The 24,185-nt window shown below is 44.7% G+C and overlaps 1 protein-coding gene across 2 annotated transcripts in view; it reads right to left on the bottom strand.

Moving 5' to 3' along the window:
- The window catches only part of CASS4 (Cas scaffold protein family member 4), a 44,643-nt gene that overhangs the window by 5,249 nt on the left and 15,209 nt on the right, over positions 1-24,185 (bottom strand). Inside the window, exons 2-5 of one of the 2 annotated variants that reach the window (XM_030839143.2) lie at positions 17,524-17,946; positions 13,136-13,237; positions 3,037-3,120; positions 266-1,573 (exon numbers count right to left, since the gene is read on the bottom strand). In XM_030839143.2, the coding sequence (XP_030695003.1) occupies positions 266-1,573; positions 3,037-3,120; positions 13,136-13,237; positions 17,524-17,946 (1,917 nt within the window). Of the gene's footprint in view, positions 1-265; positions 1,574-3,036; positions 3,121-13,135; positions 13,238-17,523; positions 18,969-24,185 lie in introns of those variants that run through there. The other variant, XM_030839142.2, reaches the window with a different exon arrangement.

Here is a 24,185-nt window from a genome sequence, read left to right as displayed (position 1 = left end):
CAAAATCCTTTCTAATCCTAGCATCAGAGGTAAGCCCAAAACCCCAATTTTCCAGAAGACATCCTGTCTGCCTTAATATTAAGATACATATCTTACTTCTTACTAAGAGCTCACCTAGAATTTTACTTCCATGAATTTTATTTTCTGGAAAATGGAACCCTTATCTCCCCAAAGACGATAAAACAGATTCTCATCATCTAACTTACTGGTGACCACTCCAGATAAAAATGGAAAGTCCCCTTATAGTATACCACTCTGAACTCACCTGTTCACAAACATCTGTCCTATTTTTCTTTAATAGTTCAGGAGGGTGTTTGCTTTCCCTTTGTTTCTGAAAAGAAGCATTCCTTTGGTATGATTCAATCTCCTTTTGGGGAAGCCAGATGGATTTTGCAAGCTTAAATTCTGCATTTGGGGTCAATTGCATGGGGTCTTCCTTTTCACAGTTCGGCTTGAAAAGGAGTCTCCCGTTGGCAATGACGAGGGAGGCGAACCTCTTGATGTCTTCTGGAACCATCCGCGCCGTCAGGACAAATCTCTCCAGGTCATCCAGGCTGTTTTGGACTTTGTTGGTCACAAGGACTTCCAGGGACCAATCGCAGCTCTCCAGACTTTCCTTTGTTTCAAGCAGGATTTGGTAGGAGTTGGAGATTGTCTGTAGCTGATCCCTAATTTTGGCCTGAAGTTTACTGTCGGTGAGGTTACAGGCGGTCCCACGGATGCCGCAGGCGAAATCCAGAAATTCTCTCAAGGATTCCTCTATGCGGTCGGCAGCCCTGCGGATCGCGTGGATATTGGCCTCCAGGTAGTCTCGGAACCTCCACTGCCTACTGACGAAGAGCAAGAGGCCCGCGACAGAGTTGTCCACCTTGTGCTGCAGAGCTGTGACTGTCTCTTTGGCCAAGTCCAGGTCCAAGGGGAGCTCTTTGGCTGACTCCTCCGAGAAGGAGCTAGAAGAGTGGCTAGACGTGGAGGAGCATGAGGAAAGGACGCTGGCTCTGCTGTCAGAACTGGAAACGGACAAGCCGTCTGGCTCAGGAGACGGCGATGCTGCCCGTCCGGAGAACCATGAGGAATTATGGTCCATGGAATTCTCTGAAGGCCCATCGGCTTTTCCCAGCTCTTTCCCAGCCTGAGGGACACTTAGCACTGCTTTAGGGACGTCGTAAATGTTCAGCCTGGTGTTCTTCTGTTCCACTCGGGAGATCAGAAAGCTTGCAGGGACCTTGTAGCTGACACCTTCATCCAAAGGGAATGCATCCCTGGGTGGTGGAAAGCTATGAGAAGGAATCTCTGGAAGGCTGAGTTTTTTCTGCATGGGCACGTTTTTCTGCGGGTGTGGACTGAGGGTCCTTGCTCTGCTGTTCTGAGGGCTGTGAAAACTGGACATGTACCTGGGGAGAGCACGGTGCCCCGATTTTTCCACAAAGCTGCTTAGAGATGCGTTTCTTACATCAGCCTTTTCCGGAGACACTGGCGTGTCATAAATCCATTCGCATTTCTGAGGGCTTGGCAACGTGTTGCAGCTGCCTCTCCTTAAGGCAATGCTTGACATCAGCGGAACACTCTGCCCCTGTGAAAAACCACACAAAGTCACCCAGTTTAGGAGCAATAAAAAGACAGTATGAGCGACTCAGGTGACACATGTGTATTATATTGAGGACCCACCAAGTGCTTGGCACTGTGCTTCTTAAAAATCTGATCAACACTCCCCACTCACGCTTCTTCTGTTGCTCCCCACTGCTGTTATCACTCAAGCCCTTCACAGTCGGGCTCCAACCTCCTTTTGAGCCTCCTTGCTCTCCGCTTCTGCCACCACCCTCCTTAAAAGTCCAGCTACCCTTGCTGTTTACCTTCCCCTAACACAGAATGCTCTCTTGAACCACTATATTTAATTTTACCCAAACTGGTTCCTCTGCTCTAAATGTCTTCCCAACCCCTTGCTTTCTGTCTAACAAACTCCTATGCATCCTTTGTGAAACTGCTGAGTTGCCACCTTGGGCATAGGTACATTTATTTATACATGTGACAGAATCCAACGATAAACATGGATTACAGATTTCAAATTAAGGCACCTCCTTTTTATACAAATAAAAACCTACCTTGATGCAACATGTCTCCAAGGTATACAATAAGAAGAAGCATTTATCTAAAGTCTACTGAGCTCAAGGGACTTCCCTGGTGGCGCAGTGGTTAAGAATTCGCCTGCCAACGCAGGGGACACAGGTTCGAGCCCTGGTCCAGGAAGATCCCACATGCCGCGGAGCAACTAAGCCCGTGCGCCACAACTACTGAGCCTGCGCTCTGGAGCCCGTGAGCCACAACTACTGAAGCCCACGCGCCTAGAGCCCGTGCTCCGCAACAATAGAAACCACCGCAATGAGAAGCTGCGTACTGCAGCGAAGAGTAGCCCCCGCTCACCACAATTATAGAAAGCCCGCCTGCAGCAATAAATACCCAACACAGCCATAAATAAATAAGTAAATTAATTAATTAAAATAAATAAATAAAACAAAATAAAATAAAGTCTACTGAGCTCTTGCTCTGTGCCAAGCACTGTACTAGGTCTTTTGCAGGGATTATGTCAATTCTCACACAAGTTTGTAATAAGAAACGGAGGCATATGGAAGTTAAAGGATCTAAACCACGTAGCTTGTTCTGTTCCTGAATGCCATTGCAGTTACAAGTTTTGCCTCCAGTGAAGTAAGTTCTGCTGTGAGGGATTTGCATTCCTAATTTTTTTTTTTTTTCTTTTGCAGTACGTGGGCCTCTCACTGTTGTGGCCTCTCCTGTTGCGGAGCACAGGCTCTGGACGCGCAGGCTCAGCGGCCATGGCTCATGGGCCCAGACGCTCTGTGGCATGTGGGATCCTCCCAGACCGGGGCACGAACCCGTGTCCCCTGCATCGGCAGGCAGACTCTCAACCACTGCGCCACCAGGGAAGCCCTGCATTCCTAATTTTGACCAAGCAAACAACATTTCCCAGAGGCCATTCAGGTTTGCATAGCATCGGATCTCAGCGCCCGTCATACTTACGTTTGGTTGGCTGGCAGGGGGACCAAGTGCTGCTTTTTGGGGGCTGGGGAGGATGTCATATAGCTGCTGCTGCTTCCCTGGCTCCTGGAGAAAGACCACAAAGAAGGACAACATGAATTTTTCCCTCCTGATGGCTGCACATCACAAACTCTCTCCACTCCAGTGTTCCTTTTTTTTTCCAAATGAAAACACAAATCACTGAAGACTTGGGGGATTTCAGTCATGATGCTTTCATGGTGGAAGTGTGTGCTCTACTGGGTATATTTTCAACAATGGACTCTGCGCTTTAGAAAAGGTGACTTCTAGATCGAAGGTGGGGACAAACTATAGAGAGAATTAGCTGCAGCTGCAGTTAAAAACGGTAGTTCATTTCCTCTTGTTAGTTCACCTTAAGATTGAATTAAAGAAGAATAAATATAAGATTGGGACTTACTATGTCTTTTTCCTTTCTTGTTTTTCTCAGCAGAAATTTTCCTGTGCTTGTAAGTCATGTATTCATCCTGCAAATATTTACTGAGTGCCTACTAACGACTACACACTGAACCATATGACATATATACACCCAGTAATGAGCAAAAGACATGGCGCCTCTACAGATAATAGGCTTTTTTTGGGTGCAACAATTAGGAAATACATATTTTAGGATAAAAAAAACAGGTTCCATGTTCCAAAGCGAGGTGAGAGAGCACCAAAACAGGTTTTGCAAAGAAAAAGAGAAAAAGCTGGAATTTGGAGAGGGGGTATCTTTGGAGCGAGCTGGGCTGTGAGTGTCCTGCTCTCCCCTTCTCAGTGGGGGGAGGAAAGGATGCTTTTCACTCCCTTCAGGCAAAGTGGAAAGTGCCCCACGGAACCTTCCGAGATTTGAGCTGTGCCACCTGAGCTTGGGGTCATAGTGCACAATGTCTAACTCTGCTTGCGAAAAGTTAAAGGTGAGAATCTTCTGACAAAGCACAGGGTGGTGGCTGGGCTGAGGGGGTCTGTTCTCAGGGCGGGGACCAGGCGGAGCAATGGGAAGCGCCTGCCTTGGCATAACATTTAAAGGTGCACCAACAAACTCAGTGTCTAAGATAAATAATATTTTAATGCAATACACTTTAAAATCGCAATTGATGTGAAAAAATCGTGATGAACAAAATATCAACATTTTGAATAAAGAAATGATCCACAGGGCCGGGACGAGGGCGAGGCAAGTGAAGTAAGTCCTGCAAATGTGTCTTTGTTTAAAACTTTGGGGGAGAAAGTGCCCCATTCTCCATACCCCACCCGCCCCCCAGTCCTGGCCCTGGGGTCCATTGCGGCTGAGGGAGCCCGTGCGTTCTCTGTGGACCAGACGTGGGCTGCATGGGAGCTGGAGCCAGGCCTAGAGGGTGAGAGCATCTCAGGAGGGTGAGGCTGGAGATGACCAGCTGCCTGGAGCTCAGGGAGGAACCTTCAGCCACCGGCCAGAGGAGAAGCATCTGCCCACCCTGTGCAACTTGCAGGTAAGAGATACCCAGCATGGGACTTCCCTGGTGGTCCAGTGATTAGGGCTCCAGACCCTCACTGCTGAGAGCCCAGGTTCAATCCCTGGTTGGGAACTAAGATCTCACAAGCCACGCAGCCAAAAAGAGAGAGAGAGAGAGAGAGAGAGAGACACCTGGCAATCGGGGGAGACGGGGAGGGGTTGGCACTCGCAAAAATGTCCCCGAAGGGAAAGAATCAGCCTGCAGTGCTCACTGCCTCCATGGGGTAACACTGCACCATCCCTCCCACAGAACCAGGCACGCGGGACCTTTCCACCTCTGTCCTGCCTCCCTGCTTCCTCCCTGAGGAGTGACCTCCCTGAGGTCACCCAGTGAGAAGGAACCCGAGGTGGGGAACTAGCAGAGAATCCAGCCAGCCCTCCGTCCCTGCAGCAGGAGCCCAGGCCCTGCAAACAAGCTGAGAGAGCACGAGCTTTCGCTTTAAATATAGTAGGAACTTCGGGTATTGCCTGCACTGAACATTAAATTCCTCCATTGAGACTAATTATTACCTGTGAGGGACCAGGAAGTCACAGAGAAGGCCTGAATTTTTATTTAGACTAGAGCAGTGGCCTTTAGCCCTGGCTGTGCTCCAGAACCATCTGGGAGCGTTAAAATTACTGCTGCCCGGGGCCCACCCAGACCTCAAACATCAGCGCCCCTGAGTGTGGTTCCAGGATGCAGGCGTGGGTGAAGCACCCAGGCCATTCCGATGTGCACTGATGGGCAGGGGAGAACACAGCCACGGGGCAATTTTGATGGGCTGAGAAGTGAGTGAAGTTGTTTTCTGATTAAACGAAGCATGTCTTACAGAAGTGATGTACTAGTAACATTCAAATAAGTTTAAAAAAATCCCAAAACCTAAAATTTCCTCCCCCAGAGATAATCAATGTTAAGATAACCAATGATAATGTTAAGACTGTGATGTGGGACTTCCCTGGTGGCGCAATGGCTAAGAATCCACCTGCCAGTGCAGGGGACATGGGTTCGAGCCCTGGTCCAGGAAGATCCCACATGCCACGGAGCAGCTAAGCCCCTGCGCCACAACTACTGAAGCCCACACGCTCTAGGGCACATGTGCTGCAACTAATGAGCCCGTGTGCTGCAACTACTGAAGCTCACGTGCCTAGAGCCTGTGCTCCGCAACAAGAGAAGCCCTCCTGTTCACTGCAATTAGAGAAGGACTGCGCACAGCAACGAAGACCCAACGCAGCCAAAAAACAACAAAAAAGATGTATATCCTTCATGATATTATTACTTTTAAAAAGTGCAGGGGGGTGGAGTCAAGATGGCAGTGTGGGAAGACACCAAGTTAGCGTCTCCCCACAACTAGGGCAACTGCCGGCTGCTGGTGTGGGACCCTGATGCCCAAGGAGACGGGAGGAACCCCCAAGTGAACTGGTAGGACATGGGAGGACTGAGCGGGGAGAAGAAATGGGGGCCAGACAGGATTGGTGCCCCTGAGGCTGGGGAGACCAGGGGAGGCAGGCAGGAGGGCCTCTCCAAGAAGAGCGGGAGGGGAGTGAACGGTGATTACCCCTCCCACTGGGGCCGGGGAGCCTGCTGAGCTCCTCGGCTGGTAGCTGCCCCGCCAAAGCCCCCTCAAGGCCGCGTGGGTCCCAGGGGCAGAGGAGGGAGGCCAGGGAGATCAAGAAAGGCAGGCAGGAGGGGCCCTCCGGGAGGAGAGGGAGAGGAGCGGAGGGCGATTGCCCTGCCTACTCGAGCCCAGGAAGCCTGCTGGGTTCCCAGGTGAGGTCCCCCGCCCTCTGAGACCAGGGGTGGGGGGCACGCCTGGGCCCCTTCTGTTCCTTGAGCCTAAGCCCCACCCGCCACAGCCCTCAGGGCCTTTTCCAGCCCTGTGGGTCCTGAGCATAGGCCCTGCCCACCACCCAAACCCGCCCTTGCTTAGGCCCCACCCTCCACAGCCACGGCCTTCCCCCCACCTTTTTTTTTCTTTTTCCTTTCCTTTTTTTTTCTTTTCCCTCATCCTCTTTTTTACTATTGTGGTAGTGATGTACCTTCCAGTTGCTGATTCATGTATATTTTTATTTTTATGTTCTTTCTACTATATCTGTTAGTTTCCTAGTCTAATTTTATTTTTTAATATGTTATTGTTCTTTTTTTTTTTTTTTTTTTGCCACCCCATGTGGCTTGGGGGATCTTGATTCATGTACTGGGGGTGGGGCAGAAGTTACTGCGGTGGGAGCTCCAAGTCCAAACCACTGGACTAACAGAGAACCTCAGACCCCAGGAAATATTCATCAGAGTAAAGTCTCACGGAGGTCCTCATCTCAGCACCAAGACCCAGCTCTACCCAACAGCCTACAAACTCCAGTGTTGGAAGCCTCAGGCCAAACAACCAGTAAGAAAGGAACACAATCCCACTCATAAAAAATTTTAAAAAAATTTTAAATTTTTTTTTAAACGGAGGCAGAAGAACGAATAAGTGAGCTGGAAAACAAAATGGTGGAAATAACTGCTAAGGAGCAGAATAAAGAAAAAAGAATGAAAAGAATTGAGGACAGTCTCAGAGACCTCTGGGACAACAATAAACGCACCAACATTCGAATTATAGGGGTCCCAGAAGAAGAAGATTAAAACAAAGGGTCTGGGAAAATATCTGAAGAGATTACAGTAGAAAACTTCCCTAACATGGGAAAGGAATTAGTCACCCAAGTCCAGGAAGCACAGAGAGTCCCATGCAGGATAAACCCTAAGAGAAACAGACCAAGACACACATTAATCAAACTAACAAATGTTAAATTCAAAGAAAAAACATTAAAAGCAGCAAGGGAAAAACAAAAAATAACACACAAAGGAATCCCCATAAGGTTATCAGCTGATTTTTCAGCAGAAACTCTGCAGGTCAGAAGGGAGTGGCAGGATATACTTAAGGTGATGAAAGAGAAAAACCTAAAACCAAGATTACTCTACTCAGCAAGGCTCTCATTCAGATTCAGTGGAGAAGTCAAAAGCATTTTAGACAGACAAAAGCTAACAGAATTCAGCACCACCAAAACAGCTTTACAACAAATGCTAAAGAAACTTCTCTAGGCAGGAAACAAAAGAGAAGAAAAAGACCCACAAAAACAAGCCCAAAACAATTAAGAAAATGGTAATAAGAACATACATATCAATAATAACCTTGAATGTAAATGGATTAAATGCTCCAACCAAAAGACACAGACTGGCTGAATGGACACCAAAACAAGACCCATCTATATGTTGTCTACAAGAGACCCACTTCAGACCTAGGGACACATACAGACTGAAAGTGAAGGAATGGAAAAAGATATTCCATGCAAATGGAAATCAAAAGAAACCTGGAGTAGCAATAATCATACCAGATAAAATAGACTTTAAAATAAAGACTGTTACAAGAGATAAGGAGAGACACTACATTAAGGGATCAATCCAAGAAGAAGATATAATAACTAATGTTTATGCACCCAACAAAGGAGCACCTCAGTACATAAGGCAAATGCTAACAACCATGAAAGGAGAAATCGAAAGTAACACAATAAGAGTAGGAAACTTTAACACCCCACTTACACCAATGGACCGATCATCCAAACAGAAAATAAATAACAAAACACAAGCTTTAAATGACACAATAGACCAGATAGATTTAATTGACATTTATAGAACATTCCATCCAAAAGTGGCAGAATACACTTTCTTCTCAAGTGCACATGCAACATTCTCCAGGACAGATCACATCTTGGGTCACAAATCAAGCCTCGGAAAATTTAAGAAAATTGAAATCGTATCAAGCATCTTTTCTGAACACAACACTATGAGATTGGAAATCAATTACAGGAAAAAAAAAACTATAAAAAACACAAATACATGGAGGCTAAACAGTGTACTACTAAATAACCAAGAGATCACTGAACAAATCTAAGAAGAAATTAAAAAATACATAGAAACAAATGACATCAAAAACACGATGACCCAAAGCCTATGGGATGCAGCAGAAGCAATTCTAAGAGGGAAGTTTATAGCAATTCAACCTCACCTCAAGAAGCAAGAAAAATCTCAAATAAACAATTTAACCCTACACTTAAAACAACTAGAGAAAGAAGAACAAAGAAAACCCAAAGTCAGTGGAAGGAAAGAAATCATAAAGCTCAGAGAGGAAATAAATGAAATAGAAATGAAAAAAACACTAGCAAAGATCAATAAAACTAAAAGCTTGTTCTTTGAGAAGATAAACAAAATTGATAAACCCTTAGCCAGACTTATCAAGAAAAAAAGGGAGAGGATGCAAATCAATAAAATTAGAAATTTTTTTAAAAAAAGGAGAAGTTACAACAGACACTGCAGAAATCAAAGTATCATAAAAGACTACTACAATCAACTATTTGCCAATAAAATGGACAACCTGGAAGAAATGGACAAATTCTTAGAAAGGTATAACCTTCCAAGACCGAACCAGGAAGAAACAGAAAATATGAACAGACCAATCACAAGCAATGAAATTGAAACCGTAATTAAAAATCTTCCAACAAACAAAAGTCCTGGACCAGATGGCTTCACAAGTGAATTCTATCAACCATTTAGAGAATAGCTAACACCGATCCTTCTCAAACTCTTCCAAAAAATTGCAGAGGGAGAAACACTCCCAAATTCATTCTATGAAGTCAACATCACCCTGATACCAAAACCAGAAAAAGATATCACAAAAAAAGAAAATTATAGACCAATATCACTGATGAACATAGATGCAAAAATCCTGAACAAAATATTAGCAAACAGAATCCAACAAAACAGTTAAAGGATCATACAGCATGATCAAGTGGGATTTATACCAGGGATGCAAGGATTCTTCAATAACACAAATCAATCGATGTGATACACCACATTAACAAATTAAGGAATAGAAACCATATGATCATCTCTATAGAGGCAGAAAAAGCTTTTGACAAATTTCAACACCCACTCATGATAAAAACTCTCCAGAAAATGGGCATAGAGGGAACCTATCTCAACATAATAAAGGCCATATATGACAAACCCACAGCAAGCATCATACTCAAAGGTGAAAAACTGAAAGCATTTCCACTAAGATCAGGAACAAGACAAGGATGTCCATTCTCGCCACTATTATTCAACATAGTTTTGGAGTCCTAGCCATGGCAATCAGAGAAGAAAAAGAAATAAAAGGAATACAAATTGGAAAAGAAGAAGTAAAACTGTCACTGTTTGCAGATGACATGATATTATACATAGAATATCCTAAAGATGCCACCAGAAAACTACTAGAGCTAATCAATGAATTTAGTAAGGTTGCAGGATACAAAATTAATGCACAGAAATCTCTGGCATTCCTATACATCAACAACGAAAAATCAGAAAGAGAAATTAAGGAAACACTCCCATTTAAGATTGCAACAAAAAGAATAAAATACCTAGGAATAAACCTGCCTAAGGAGGTGAAAGACTTGTACTCAGAAAACTATAAAACACTGATGAAAGAAATCAAAGATGACATAAACAGATGGAGAAATATATCATGTTCTTGGATTGGAAGAATCAATATTGTGAAAATGACTCTTCTGCCCAAAGCAATCTACTGATTCAATGCAATCCCTATCAAACTACCAATGGCATTCTTCACAGGATTAGAACAGAGTTAAAAAATTAAACAGAGTTAAAAAATTAAAAAATCTTACAATTCTTATGGAAACAAAAAAGACCCTGAATAGCCAAAACAATCCTGAGAAAGAAAAACAGAGTTGGAGGAATCAGGCTCCCTGACTTCCAACTATACCACAAAGCTACAGTAATCAAGACAGTATCGTACTGGCATAAAAACAGAAATGTAGATCAGTGGTACAGGAAAGAATAAAGAGATAAACCCACACACGTATGGTCACCTAATTTACAACAAAGGAGGCAAGAACATACAATGGAGAAAAGACAAACTTTTCAATAAGTGGTGCTGGGAAAACTGGACAGCTACATGTAAAAGAATGAAATTAGATCACTCCCTAACACCATACACAAAAATAAACTCCAAATGGATTAAAGATGTAAATGTAAGACCAGACACTATAAAACTCTTAGAGGAAAACATAGGAAAAACACACTTTGACATAAACCACAGCAAGATCTTTTTTGACCCACCTCCTAGAGTAACATAAATAAAAACAAAAATAAACAAATGGGACTTAATTAAACTTAAAAGCTTTTGCACAGCAAAGGAAACCATAAACCAGACGAAAAGACAACCCTCAGAATGGGAGAAAATATTTGGAAATGAAACAACAGACAAAGGATTAATCTCCAAAATATACAAAAAACTCATGGAGCTCAATATCAGAAAAACAAACAATCCAGTTAAAAAATGGGCAGAAGACCTAAATAGACATTTCACCAAGGAAGACATACAGATGGCCAAGAGGTACATGAAAAGATGCTCAACATCACTAATTATTAGAGAAATTGGAGGAATCAATATTGTGAAAATGACTATACTACCCAAAGCAATCTACAGATTCAATGCAATCCCTATCAAACTATCAATGGCATTCTTCACAGAATTAGAACAAAAAAGTTTACAATTTGTATGGAAACACAAAAGACCCCAAATAGCCAAGGCAATCTTGAGAAAGAAAAACGTAGTTGGAGGGATCAGGCTCCCCAACCTCAAACTATACCACAAAGCTACAGTAATCAAGGCAGTATGGTACTGGCACAAAACAGAAATATAGATCAATGGTACAAGATAGAATGCCCAGAGATAAACCCACGCACATATGGGCACTTAATTTATGACAAAGGAGGAAGAACATACCATGGAGAAAAGACAGCCTCTTCAATAAGTGGTGCTGGGAAAACTGGACAGCTACATGTAAAAAATGAAATTAGAACTCTCCCTAACACTGTATACAAAAATAAACTCAAATGGATTAATGTCCTAAATGTAAGGCCAGACACTATAAAACTCTTAGAGGAAAATGTAGACAGAACACTCTATGACATAAATCACAGCAAGATCCTTTTTGACCCACCTCCTAGAGTCATGGAAAGAAAAGCAGAAATAACCAAATGGGACTTAATTAAACTTAAAAACTTTTACACAGCAAAGGAAGCCAAAAACAAGACAAAAAGACATCCCTCAAAATGGGAGAAAATATTTGCAAATGAAACAACAAAGGATTAATCTCCAAAATATACAAACAGCTCATGGAGCTAAATATCAGAAAGACAAACAGTCCAGTTAAAAAATGGGTGGAAGACCTAAATAGACTTTTCACCAAGGAAGACATACAGATGGCCAAGAGACACATGGAAAGATTCTCAACGTCACTAATTATTAGAGAAATGCAAATCAAAACTACAATGAGGTATCCCCTCACGCCGGTCAAAATGGCCATTATCAAAAAAATCTAAAAACAATAAATGCTGGAAAGAGTGTGGTGAAAAGGGAACCCTCCTGCACTGTTGGTGGGAATGTAAATTGATATAGCCACTATGGAAAACAATATGGAGGTTCCTTACAAAATTACAAATAGAACTACCATACGACCCAGCAATCCCACTACTGTGCATTTACCCTGAGAAGACCATAATTCAAAAAGAGACATGTACCACAATGTTCATTGCAGCACTATTTACAATAGCCAGGACGTGGAACCAACCTAAATGTCCATCGACAGATGAATGGATAAAGAAGATGTGGCACATATATACAATGGAATATTACTCAGCTATAAAAAGAAATGAAATTGAGTTACTTGTAGTGAGGTGGATGGACCTAGAGTCTGTCATACAGAGTGAAATAAGTTAGAAAGAGAAGAGCAAATACCATATGCTAACACATATATATGGACTCTAAAAAAAAAAAAAGGTACTGATGAACCTAGTTACAGGGCAGGAATAAAGATGTAGATACAGAGGGTGGACTTGAGGACACGGGGTGGGAAGGTGAAGCTAGGTCGAAGTGAGAGTAGCACTGACATATATACACTACCGAATGTAAAATAGTTAGCTAGCGGGAAGCAGCAGCATAGCACAGGGAGATCGGCTTGGTGCTTTGCGATGACCTAGAGGGGTGGGATAGGGAGGGTGGGAGGGAGGCTCTGGAGGGAGGGGATATGAGGACATATGTATGTATATGGCTGATTCACTTTGTTGTACAACAGAACTAACACAGTATTGTGAAGCAATTATACTCTAATAAAGGTCTATTAAAAAAAAAAAAGACTCCATACTCCCATTGCAGGAGAACTAAGATCGCGCCTGCCAAAATAAAAGTGCTTTGGAAACCGAAAAAAAACAAAAAAAAGTGCAGATATGTGTATGTGTATGTTTGTGTGTATACATATGCGTGGATATAAAGTATCTATTACAAATGAAAAGTAAAAAAGTTTTAAATATTCAGAATTCAAATAGTAGTAATGTTCTCGTGAGTAGGTCTGGGCTCCCTGGGCACAAAGCTGGTTTCTGAGGGAAGATGTGTCCTTTGGAGTCAGGACTGATGCTCCAGGAGATATCTCAGTGGCAAAGCCGAAATGCAGGGTCTGCGTGACCCTGAGACCCCACAATGGATGGAGAGGTGTGGGAAGAGCAGGGCCACGGCTGAGGCTCACCTTTAGGGCTGGGAGGCACCGGCTCTGGGCAGGCACATCGTACACCTGGCAAGGCAGAGCTGGCAACGAGGTCCGAGCAGGCCTGGGAATTGTGAAGAGGGCCTTGGGGAGAAAAAGAAGAGTTGAGGGAAAGAAACGTCACCACTGAGTCCACGGGTCATGAGACAGCAAAGGCAGCTCTGACACACTGGGATGTTCTCTGGGCACCTCTAATTGGAAGCCCTTCGCTCTGAGACTGGGAACAGCAGCACGCTGTTGGGGAGGTCCATGGTGGAGGGCAGTCTTCCTCACATGCTGGCCCATAGCTGCCTGCATCAGCCTCACCTGGGAAGCAGGCTGGAATGCAGATTCCTGGGCTCCGCGTCCGTGGTACGGAATTTCTGAGTCTTGATGGAGAAACTGAAAAACTGCTGTATCATCAAGTTTCCCGGGTGATTCTGCTGTTCTCTAGGGATCCCAGGCTGTGATTCGAACGCTGGGTTATTAATGTTTGTCTAATGATGCTGAGGATGCAGCCGTGAATGAGGCAGGCAGGGGGGCTTTACAGGTGCTACCTGATCCTCTGCTCTGTGATCCCCTTCACTGCCGCAGATTAGTAAACCGGACTTGGTCCCTGCTGGTCTTTGGCTGATCTGTCCAGGACAAACTCAGCAACGGTTCCCCATTATGCTCTGGGTTAATTCCAAGCTCCTTGCAGGCCATGCCCTGCCCAACCCCAGGGACTATGCATGGTGTGTCCCCAGTTGTCAGCCATCACCTTCCTTCCTCCCTGCCCACCCCCTTCCTTATTGGAACACAGCGAGCTCTCTCCCACCGCAGAGCCTGTCCAAACACGGTTCCACTGCCTACCACTCCCCAATCACCACAGGTCCATTTTATTTATGCAGCTGACTTTGTGGGTCACACTTGCCCAAGAGACAACCTACAGACTACAAGGGGACTTTCCTGTGTTTGGAATTTTAGGTGGAAAGAAGTCAGTTCAAAAATGCCCAGTGTTTCTCGGAAAATGTAGATGGCAATCAGTTAAGGAACCTGTTTTGAGAAACGTGGTTTTGAAAGGTTTGGAGGACAGAAGGAAGCTCCAGGTCGAGAACTAGAGGGTCTAAAAGCAGTTTCATCAGGAAATCTGACCTTCTTACTTGAAATACAAAAGATTACCCTCTCTGAATTTAAACCAAAATCAAATACCTTCTTTGTATGGTCATTTTATTTTATTATTTTTTTAAGAGAGGCCGGCATGTTATATTAAGGAAGTTGGAATAAGAAGTAAAACAAAGCTCAAGACAGTGGTTACCCTGGGGGGAAGTGGCTGGGAGAGGTGGGAGGGGGCTTCTGGGATGTTAGTTTCGTTCTTTTTCTAGATCCGGATACTAGCGACTGAACTACATACCCTTAGGATCTATAGGTTAAACTTCAATAAAACAAAATAGATAGCGTCAGCCACAGAGCCAGGTGAACAAGATCAAGCGTAGGCCAAGGGCTCTGCCTTGGGTGTTGTCAGCCCAGGGGTGTAGACAGAGACAGACACAACAAAGAAACTTTGGTCTCTAGTACTCATCAGGGTATGACCCTGGATGGGCCTTTCACCTCCCTGGGAATCAATTTCCTCATTTGTAAAGCGAAGAGTTGTTCTAATCTACACGGGTCTCTTCCAGCTAGAAAGACGGAGAATCCCTTATTAGGACAACTTGAGACAGGTGACATATTTCCACCTTCTTGGTTTTTAATTTTTGGCCAACCTTAATCTAGAGATATTCAACCCGGGGAATCTCTGAAATGGGTCCCCCGGGCCGTGTACCAACCCTGTGAACCGCCCGTCGGAAAACAGCTCAAAGCTAATGGCTGGACGTGCTCGGTTTTACCAATGTCCGCTTCTGCTCAGAATGGAATATTTTCTGGGCGGTCTCAGACTCAAGGCTCACCGCTAGATTACCCGAACTTGGAGAAGATGTCTGCCTTTTCTGTGAATCAGAAGATTCTTAACTGATTATCATCTTGCATTCTTCTAGCTCCTTCCTTCTTGTAGTAGAGGAAGAAGCAAAATTATTCAGAATCACCAAAAGATACAACTTGAGGTGAACTTAGAAATGATGGAGCCCCACCCTCTCTTGATACAGAGCAAGAAAGAGAAGTACAGAGGGGTGCTGGGATGTCTCCAATCACCCAGCATAGCTGTGGCTGCCCCCAAAGCCAAGTGAATCTGGACTCCTGATTTCTAAGCCACAGATGGCATCTCTTGCTTTAAAAGACCCCCAAGCACGGAGAAGGCAATAAAAAAGGGAGGCGGGAGGGAGCAAAAATATAGACAGGGCAGCGATGGAGGGAACTTAAGCAGGAGTGAAAGGAAGGAAAGTTCCCCAGGTGTTTTGCTGGGGCCACAGCAAGACCTGCTTGAGTGGTGAGGAGTCCCTCGCTTCTAAATTCCCCTCTTGCAGCCGTGGTTTCTGTCCGTGGCCGCAGCCTGCACCAGTGAGAGCTCCACGCTTCATGTCAAGGACAAATGTTACAGCTAATGCCCTGGCCCTTTTCTGATGAGGTAAACTCATCTCTCCTTCCATACCGTTGTCAGTCTAGAAGTTGACAGTGAGTCCATGGTTGTGAAGCCTTAGGTTGGATCCGGTCATTTCATTCGTTCCGTAAATGTTTACAGAGCACCTTGCAGGAGCCTGGCACTGTGCTGGGGGTTTGGGATCCCCGGGGAACAGTGGGCATTGCAGCTGCTGTCCTTTTTGGGGGCCTTTGATTTTTTGTGTGTGTCTTTTAGTGGCTTTGAAAAGCAACTCAATTAACTTCAGCTCAGGCCACTTGTTGTTCTCAGAGAAGCCAGCACCGAGTCAGCTGCTCAGATGACAGCTGAGTGTGCCAGGCCTAGATCTGGGCCAGTTGTTCCCGAAAAGTGACTTGGGGTCCACCTCACGGATGGATGCTGGAGACTGAGCTGCCTCCTTCTGGTGTCTGCAGCCAGTGCCTACGAGTGGCAGCTGTTCTGTGTAACAGCTGGTTCTCTGCATGGCAGCCCCGGGGAGCTAGGAAATCTGAAGTACTCAAAATCTCTTAAGGAATCAACACCTTGTCTGAAGAAGCTAGTGTGGAGGAGGCCTGCATGGTAGGTGGGATATTGCTCGCGGGGGGGGAAGCTGGGGGGTGGGGGCCAGCACATACATGGGAGGAGTGGGCCTTCCTGGACACAGACCTCGCCGGGACTTCCATGCAGAGCTGGGGCCGGGTGGGATGTGTCATCTGAGCTGAAAGCAAAGTGTGTGACGGCAGGAAATGCCTGCAGTGACTGAAGACCATATGCAAATCTGTTCTACATTCTTAACACTTCATGAAGGCCAGGGCTTGGGGAAAAACAGTACATTATTTTTCTCTTAACTCCTTTCCTTCTTTAAAAAAAAAACAGTTTCATTCTGCATTTACTGAGCGCTTCTTTTCCTCTGTTTTTTAAAAATTGTTATTTTTAAAAACTACAGATGTAACACATGCTCTGCCTAACGCACAAATCAACTTCCTAGTCTCTTTGTTCATCAAATATTTATCAAGTACCCACCCCATGCCAGGCATGGTCCCAGATGCTGGGGACACAGGAGCGAATAAATTAAAGGTCCCTGCTTAATGCCTTCTTTCATTTTCTCCTTAACCAGTTCCACTTCCTAAGCGTAACCACCGTTGGTGTGTATTCTTTTCAATGCACACATACACACACAATTTTTGTTTTTGAGTTTTTCTTTGTTAGGTTGGTTTTTATTTAAATGGTTCTTTGTCCCCACTTATAAATACCTTACAGGACTGCTTCATCTTTTTTTTCACAGCTGCATAGTAGCTCATCATAGGTTATGCCGAAATTTACGGAACAAATACCCCATGAATAAACAGTTAGGCATCCTGGATCTTTCCCTGTAACAAATAACGCTATAGTGCCTATGACCTCCTCATCCAGATCTATTTCTGCCTTCTTGTATATTTCTGCAGCTATTCTGAAAGTAAAGTTTCTGGATGGAAAGGAATACAAATTTTAAATCTGATGAGTGATTTCCTGCCTTTGACCCATGGAAATTCAACCCCTCCATTTACCACTAGCCATCCTAGTGTTCCTGGCGTAAAAAAACACCACCATGAATGTTGAGATGCTTTCACACACAGCTTGACTAAGTATTTAGTTTCCTGCAAAGTGTGGGTGTCTCGGTGAGCCAGGAACCGCCAGGGTGCCCAGAGTGTTAATGACAACCAAAGTGGGCGCCAAACACAAGCTCATCCACTCACCCCGGCCATCTGGTTCCCATCTTGTATGTTTGATCTCCTGACGGACACCCACGATTCAAGGGTAGTTAAGCCCCTGGGTGCTACGTACCCCTTGACCTATTTCTTCTGTCCAGAAACAGGCTTACCTGCTTTGGAAATCTTAGAGTCTTTTCACAGACGATTCTGGCGCTGGAAGGCGGGTCAGGGACTTCATAGACTTGGACGGTGGGAGGCAGAGGCCGCTCCACCCAACTCCTCATCTGCTCGTACACAGGGCCTGGAGATGAGGGGTTGAGCAGGGTGGGCACTTCATAGGTCTCCTGGGAGCTGGTGGAAGCATCTTCCGGGCCTCTCAGGAAAGGGGGACAGGGCCTGTCGGCAGGGGCCTCCACGAGGATTTCAAGGCGGTTGGCAGGGGCCAGGCCTTGCCTCCCGTGAAGCAAACACTTCCACCAGCCCTTGCTTTCTGGCACATTTTGTTCCAGAATGGTCAGGATGTCTCCTCTGCAGAAAGCCAGCTCATCGGCACAGTCGGGGTGGTTGTCATAAAGTGCCCTGGCCAAGAGCATCTGGGGGCAGGGGCGAAAGAATTCACGGTCATTATCATTGCCAGTAACCACTGCAGCCATACCACTCGCTTAGCACCCAGTCACAGCTGCTCATTTATCTTGTTTCCTCGACCCCAGAGGCCCCGTCCCTGTTGTTTGCCGGATTTATTTCTACCCATCCTTGGGGAGTGTGGGGCGTGGTCTCAGGTGAAATGTCAGATCCTCCAGGAAGTATTACCTCCACCCTGAGACCAGGTCCAGTCTCTCCCCTCTCACGGTCCTGATTTAATTTATGACCCCCCTAGTTATACGGTAGAGGGCAGCCTAGCACAGAGTTGGGTTGAAATCCTGACTCTGTGACTTCCTAGCTGTGTGCCCTTGAGTAAATTAGCTACTCTCTTTGGGCCTCAGTTTCCTTGTCTGTAAAATGGGAATAATAGTACCATCTACCTGATGGAGTTATTGTGAGAATTAAATGGGTTGGTAAGTGTAGAAAGCTCATTGAACAGTGCCTGGCATTTGCTAAGTGCTCAGTAATGCTTGGCTGTAAAGTGTCAAGATGATTCTACTGCCCTTTGCCTGGTGCTTGTTTTTCTCCCGACTGGAACTGGAAATTCCATGACTTCCGGGACCAGACCTCACTCGGTTTGCTGCTCTCTCCCCAGCATCAAGCACGTACCCAGGCGCATAGGCGAGGCTCCATCAATGTTCATTTATTCACGTGCAATGAAACAAAGACGCAAGGGGTGAGTGACTAGTCTATACAGCCAGGATCAAAACACGGGCAGTCTCCTAATTCTCAGACCCATGCTCTTTCTGTAAGCCACACAGTCCTCCAAAAAACGCAAAACCACCTGTTGTAACGACGGCAATGGTAAAACCCCTTCTTACTGGAATTTTCTGCTGTCAATAAAAGAATGCAATTTGTTTCTGTGGGTTTTAAAGTAATCGCCTCCTTCCCTTATTATATCAGTGCATTACAGAAAAATTAGGAAATGTAGAGAAGCAAAAAGAAGAAAGTGAAAATCACCTACAATCCCACCACTCAGAGGTAACTATTTACAGCATTTTGGTATTCATTCTTCCGGCTGCCTTTTTAAAAAAATCAAATTTAGTTAATTATACTTTTTATACACACTAGCCCCTAGTACAGTTTATAAATAAAGCGGAAACGACCAATCCTCCCATTACATTGGTTGAGAACTGATGCCGTTTTTTTTTTTGCATAATAATGTTTTCTTTTTCTGTCACAAAAATGGAATTGGATGGCCAACTGCTGAAAAATACCATCTTAAACCCACAATCAGGTCTGTGGATTTGGGGGAACACATGCATGTATATCTGAGAAGACTAAGGAGAATCAAATCCTCCTTGCAGGCAAAGAGGCACTGAAAATCCTCCATAAAATCTACAGCAGCTGAGATCCTAGGAGATCATGCACATTTTTGTACATGAGCCTTTTTTTCCTTGCTACAAAAGCGATGAAAGTTCATAAAGAAAGAATACAAAATGACGGTAAGAAAATAGAAAAAGCCAAAAGCACCTACAGTGCCACCAACCACAGGTCACTACTGTTACTTCTTTGGCTGTGTCTTTCCAGACCTTTTCTTGAACTTACATGTTCATACACATACTTAGAGTAACAATTATATTTTAACCTAGGGGGCAGGACAGAAATAAAGACGTAGACGTAGAGAATGGACTTGAGGACACGGGGAGGGGGAAGGGTAAGCTGGGACGAAGGGAGAGGGTGGCATGGACATATATACACCATCAAATGTAAAATAGATAGCTGCATAGCACAGGGAGATCAGCTCGGTGCTTTGTGACCACCTAGAGGGGTGGGATAGGGAGGGTGGGAGGGAGACACAAGAGGGAGGAGATATGGGGATATATGTATACATATAGCTGATTCACTTTGTTATACAGCAGCAACTAACACATCACTGTAAAGCAATTACACTCCAATAAAGATGTTTAAGAAAACATAATAAGAATCTATGATACATCCAGTTTTATAATCTGCTTTTCCCCACTTAAAAATAGATTGTGAACATCTTCGTCAGCCTATAAACAGTTTTCTTCAATATCCTTTTAAATAGCAGAATGGTCTTCCATTGTATGAATGACCCATACTCGAACTTCCTGATTTGGGGACATTTTAGCTAATTCCAGTTTTTAGCGATTACAAACAATGCTGAAATGATTACCTTGATAGCCAACTATCTGCAACTCCCCCTGTTATTTCCACAGACACATTTGTGGGAGGGGAGTTGCAGGTGGAAATCATTGGGGCTCCCCCTTCCGGGCTGTTCACGGCCCTCCAGCGAGGTCTGAGTCATTTCCACATCTGCCCACCCTGACCCTTGAATGAAACTGCCCATTTCCTTGCACCCTAACATACCCTGTGCATCAGCTCTTGGTTGGATGGCGCATTCGTTTTAAAATCTTTGTCAAGAAAACTTGAAATGTTTTTGCAGTTTGGGAAGGGCGTTACCTCCCTGGGGCATCTCCACTGTTCACTCATTTTTCAAAGAAGGAAGAAGGGCCTGAAGCGTTAAGGGCTGGTGTACAGTGAGGGTCATTGCTGCCTGCGGAGATTTTCTCTTTCATCCATGGTGAACCACAGATCCTCAGCTAGAGGGATGGTATGAAGCCTTACTTGTCTGAGGTTGAGTGAGTTTATGAGATTCAACTGGAAAGCAAAGAGCTGAGTTAGAGCTAACAGCCAGGGATCCGAGGGGAAGCTTCCCCTCGGGCCAGCCCTGTGCTCCTTCACGAATTCTGCCAATGTTTACTGAGTATTTACCAGCACTGTTCCCAGTGCTGGACTTTCCAGGGACACAAATTTTGATCGCGTCATTCCTCACCCTACGGCCCTTCAACGTCTCCCCAGCACCCTTTGGATGAAGCCCAAACTTCCAGGACCCTGCTCTCCTGTCCAGCCTCATGGCGTCACTTCCTCACCAGCCACTCAGGAGCCCCACCCTTTTGGGGTCCTCGAATCCTTCACACAAGCTGTCCCTTCTACCCAAAACAGTTAGCACCTTGCCCCCCTGCTCCCCGTGAAACAGTTAGCACCTTGCGCCCCTGCTCCCCGTGAAATCCCTCTCATCCTTTCAGATTAAAGTGTCCTTTCCTTGAAAGATGATGCCCTGTTACCCATATTCTTCCAGACTAAGCTAGTTCTCCCCATTTTTTTTCTTAACACCTTTCCATATCAGGATTTATGACCCTTGTATTTAATTCATTAAGCGGGCGATCATCTATTTGGTATCTGTCTCCCTGCAGAGCATAACGTCCAGGAGAGCAGGGACCACACTTTCCTGCTCTTACTGTATCCCCAGATTCCAGCACACAGTAGGTGCTCACTGGCTACTTGGTTAGTTAATGAGTGGTTAAGGATGAGTGATGCGATGCCTTAGGTTCAAGTCTTTGGAAGGTAAAGAGACACACAGCACCAAGGTGAGAGCTCCTATTTCTGTCTAAGAAGAAGGAAGCTCTCTGACTCTCTGGCCACTCTTTTTGATGGCTTTCAGTAAGAATGACCCCTGAGATGTCCAGAAGATGGACCTCGAGGCCTGGCTAGTCTGCCCACTCTAGTACTGTCCCTTCAGTGTGCTGTGAGTTGGTTTCACATGAATATGGGTCCTCAGCTTTGGAGAATCGAGCAGAGATGAAGCATTTAGAGGGAAGGGAGGTTTCGAATCTTATAAAGGGTATTGATTAAAGGTCCTGACTTAGTAAAGTTACTTGCTACCTTGTGGATTTTTTTTTTCCGGTTAAAGAAGCCAGTAACTTCTGTTCAGTAAGAAAAGATAACCTGAAATGTTAATGGTTTATTACCTTGTTGGCTGGATTTTAATCAGATTCGTGTCCAGCCCTGCAATCCTATCCCAATATTACTGTATTGAATTGTCTCCAGATACCTAGATCCTCAAATGCTCTTTTAACTTTTTTTCTGGTTCCTTCATTAATTACTCAGTTTAATAAAATCTTTGACATGAGTTCATTTTATATTCGCATGAGAGTCATGATTTTACCTTTATGAAAATGATACTTTAACTGTCCACACTGGGAAGAAATGGGAAAACAAAACACAATCTCCAACCCATCGTCACAATTCCCATGAAATACATCTAACGTAGTCTGAAAAGAAAAAGCCCATCATCTGAAACGTGCTTGCACTTGTCTAGAAATAAGATCGTGTGTATCTTTAGACAGAGAAGTTGCTTCAACATGGCAGTTGCTTTGAAGTGCCCAGATTGGCATCAGCTTAGCCAGTGGATTTGCCTGTTACAAAAGGCGGGGATGCTTGTCCAGAGAACGATGGGCTTGTGTGATCACTCACCCCATCGGGCACCCACAGCTGTGTCCAAAATGGAGACACAGTTTACTTTGCACTTACAGCCTGAAGCCTTCAGAGCAGCAGCCAGCATCTTAAAGGATGTAAAGTCCCAGCAAAGGAAAATCCTAAATATGTTGCTATAACATGATTCCCTTCAGAATAGTATTTCATTATAATTGGTCCAGAGACATCTCCTGCAGTCAATTAATGTCTTAGAGTTTTAATAACAGACTATCAAAATTTGTGTCATAAAAGAATTTTTAAAATGTGAGAAATCTTGGGGAGTTCCTCTCCCAGAAAAGGTAGGTAACAGTGGACTATATTGAATGGGGACTTGTGTTGGGGGCACTGAAGCCATTATGTCACTTAATTTTCAACTGCCTCAGAGGTAGGTTTTCTTATTCCCATCTTACAGATGAGGAAATGGAGGGTCAGAGAGGTCAAATGACTTGTCCGAGGTCACGTGGACTCTAAGCCTTCTCCTCACATCCGTTATTGCACACTTCCCCTGACAATTCAGTGTCTAGACACCAGCCAGAATGATATTTGGTATATTTGTCTTTCTCTGTCTGGCTTACTTCACTTGGTATGATAATCTCTAGGTCCATCCGTGTTGCTGCAAATGGCATTATTTCATTCTTTTTATGGCTCTGAGTAATATTCCACTGTATAATATACATGTGCCACATCTTATTTATCCATTCCTCTGTCGATGGACATTTAGGGTGCTTCCATGTCTTGGCTATTGTAAATAGTGCTGCAGTGAGTATTGTGGTGCATGTATCTTTTCAAAGTATGGTTTTCTCCAGATATATGCCCAGGAGTGGGATTGGTGGATCACATGGTAGCACTATTTTTAGTTTTTTGAGGAACCTACATACTGTTTTCCATAGTGACCACACCAATTTACCTTCCCACCAGCAGTGTAGGAGGGTTCCCTTTTCTCCACACCCTCTCCAGCATTTATTATCTGTAGGCTTTTGGATGATGGCCATTCTGACCAGTGTGAAGTGATACCTCATTGTAGTTTTGATTTGCATTGAGTGGTATTTTATACATATAAATCAGACTTTTGGTCTCTTGTTTAAAAATGTCCAGTTGCTCAGAACCCCATTTAGAACAAAACCTAAACTCCCTACCGGATTGCCCGGCCTGATCGGCTTCCCGAGCTGCTACTACTCCCGTTAATTTCCCTCCAGCTGCATCGTTTTCTTACTTTCCTGCGATGCACTAAGCTTGCTTCCACCTCAGGACCTTTGCCCATGCTAGTCCTCCTGCCCTGAACGCTCTTCTGCCAGATCTTTGCACGAATGACTCATCCTCCTTCAGATCTCAGCTCGAGTCACCTCCTGAAGAGAATGTCCCTGACCACACGCTGGAGGCTGGGCTCCTCCACGTGCATCCACGGGACTTGGAGGTGATGACCCTCTAGGCATGTTCAAGAAACAGTCTGGTCGGGGTAACCCAGGCTTTTATGGACAGGCTGGCCGTGTGGGGAGAACAAGAAATAGCAGCCGCAGCAAACAGGCATCGTGAACCCATGCCCCGGCACTGCGCTGAACACTTTATAGACAACAGATGGAAGGGACTGACGAGGACTGCAAAGCATCCTGATAACAACTGCATTTGTCACTGAGGCCACTCCCAAGTTATTTTTTAACAGGGTGATAATTTGGAAACATTCGTGTAGATATTTAAGAGATGAAAGAGGGCATATGTTTATATTTTTATTCTCTTTCGGCACAAAGACAGTTAGGTTCTAGGTACAACGGAAGAAACCTTCTTAACCAATTTCCAAAAAGGACATTTCCACCAAATGCCCATCTTCATACAACAGTTGGAAGAAGGGAAAGGAGACTAGGGAGATGAAGGCAAACAACAGATTCCCTCTCTGGGGAGACGTTCACACAAT

This window comes from Globicephala melas, chromosome 15, assembly GCF_963455315.2.
Source record: "Globicephala melas chromosome 15, mGloMel1.2, whole genome shotgun sequence".
Lineage (NCBI taxonomy): Eukaryota > Metazoa > Chordata > Mammalia > Artiodactyla > Delphinidae > Globicephala > Globicephala melas.
Note: the sequence above shows the minus strand (reverse complement) of the source record. Positions and strands in the feature narration are given on the sequence as shown.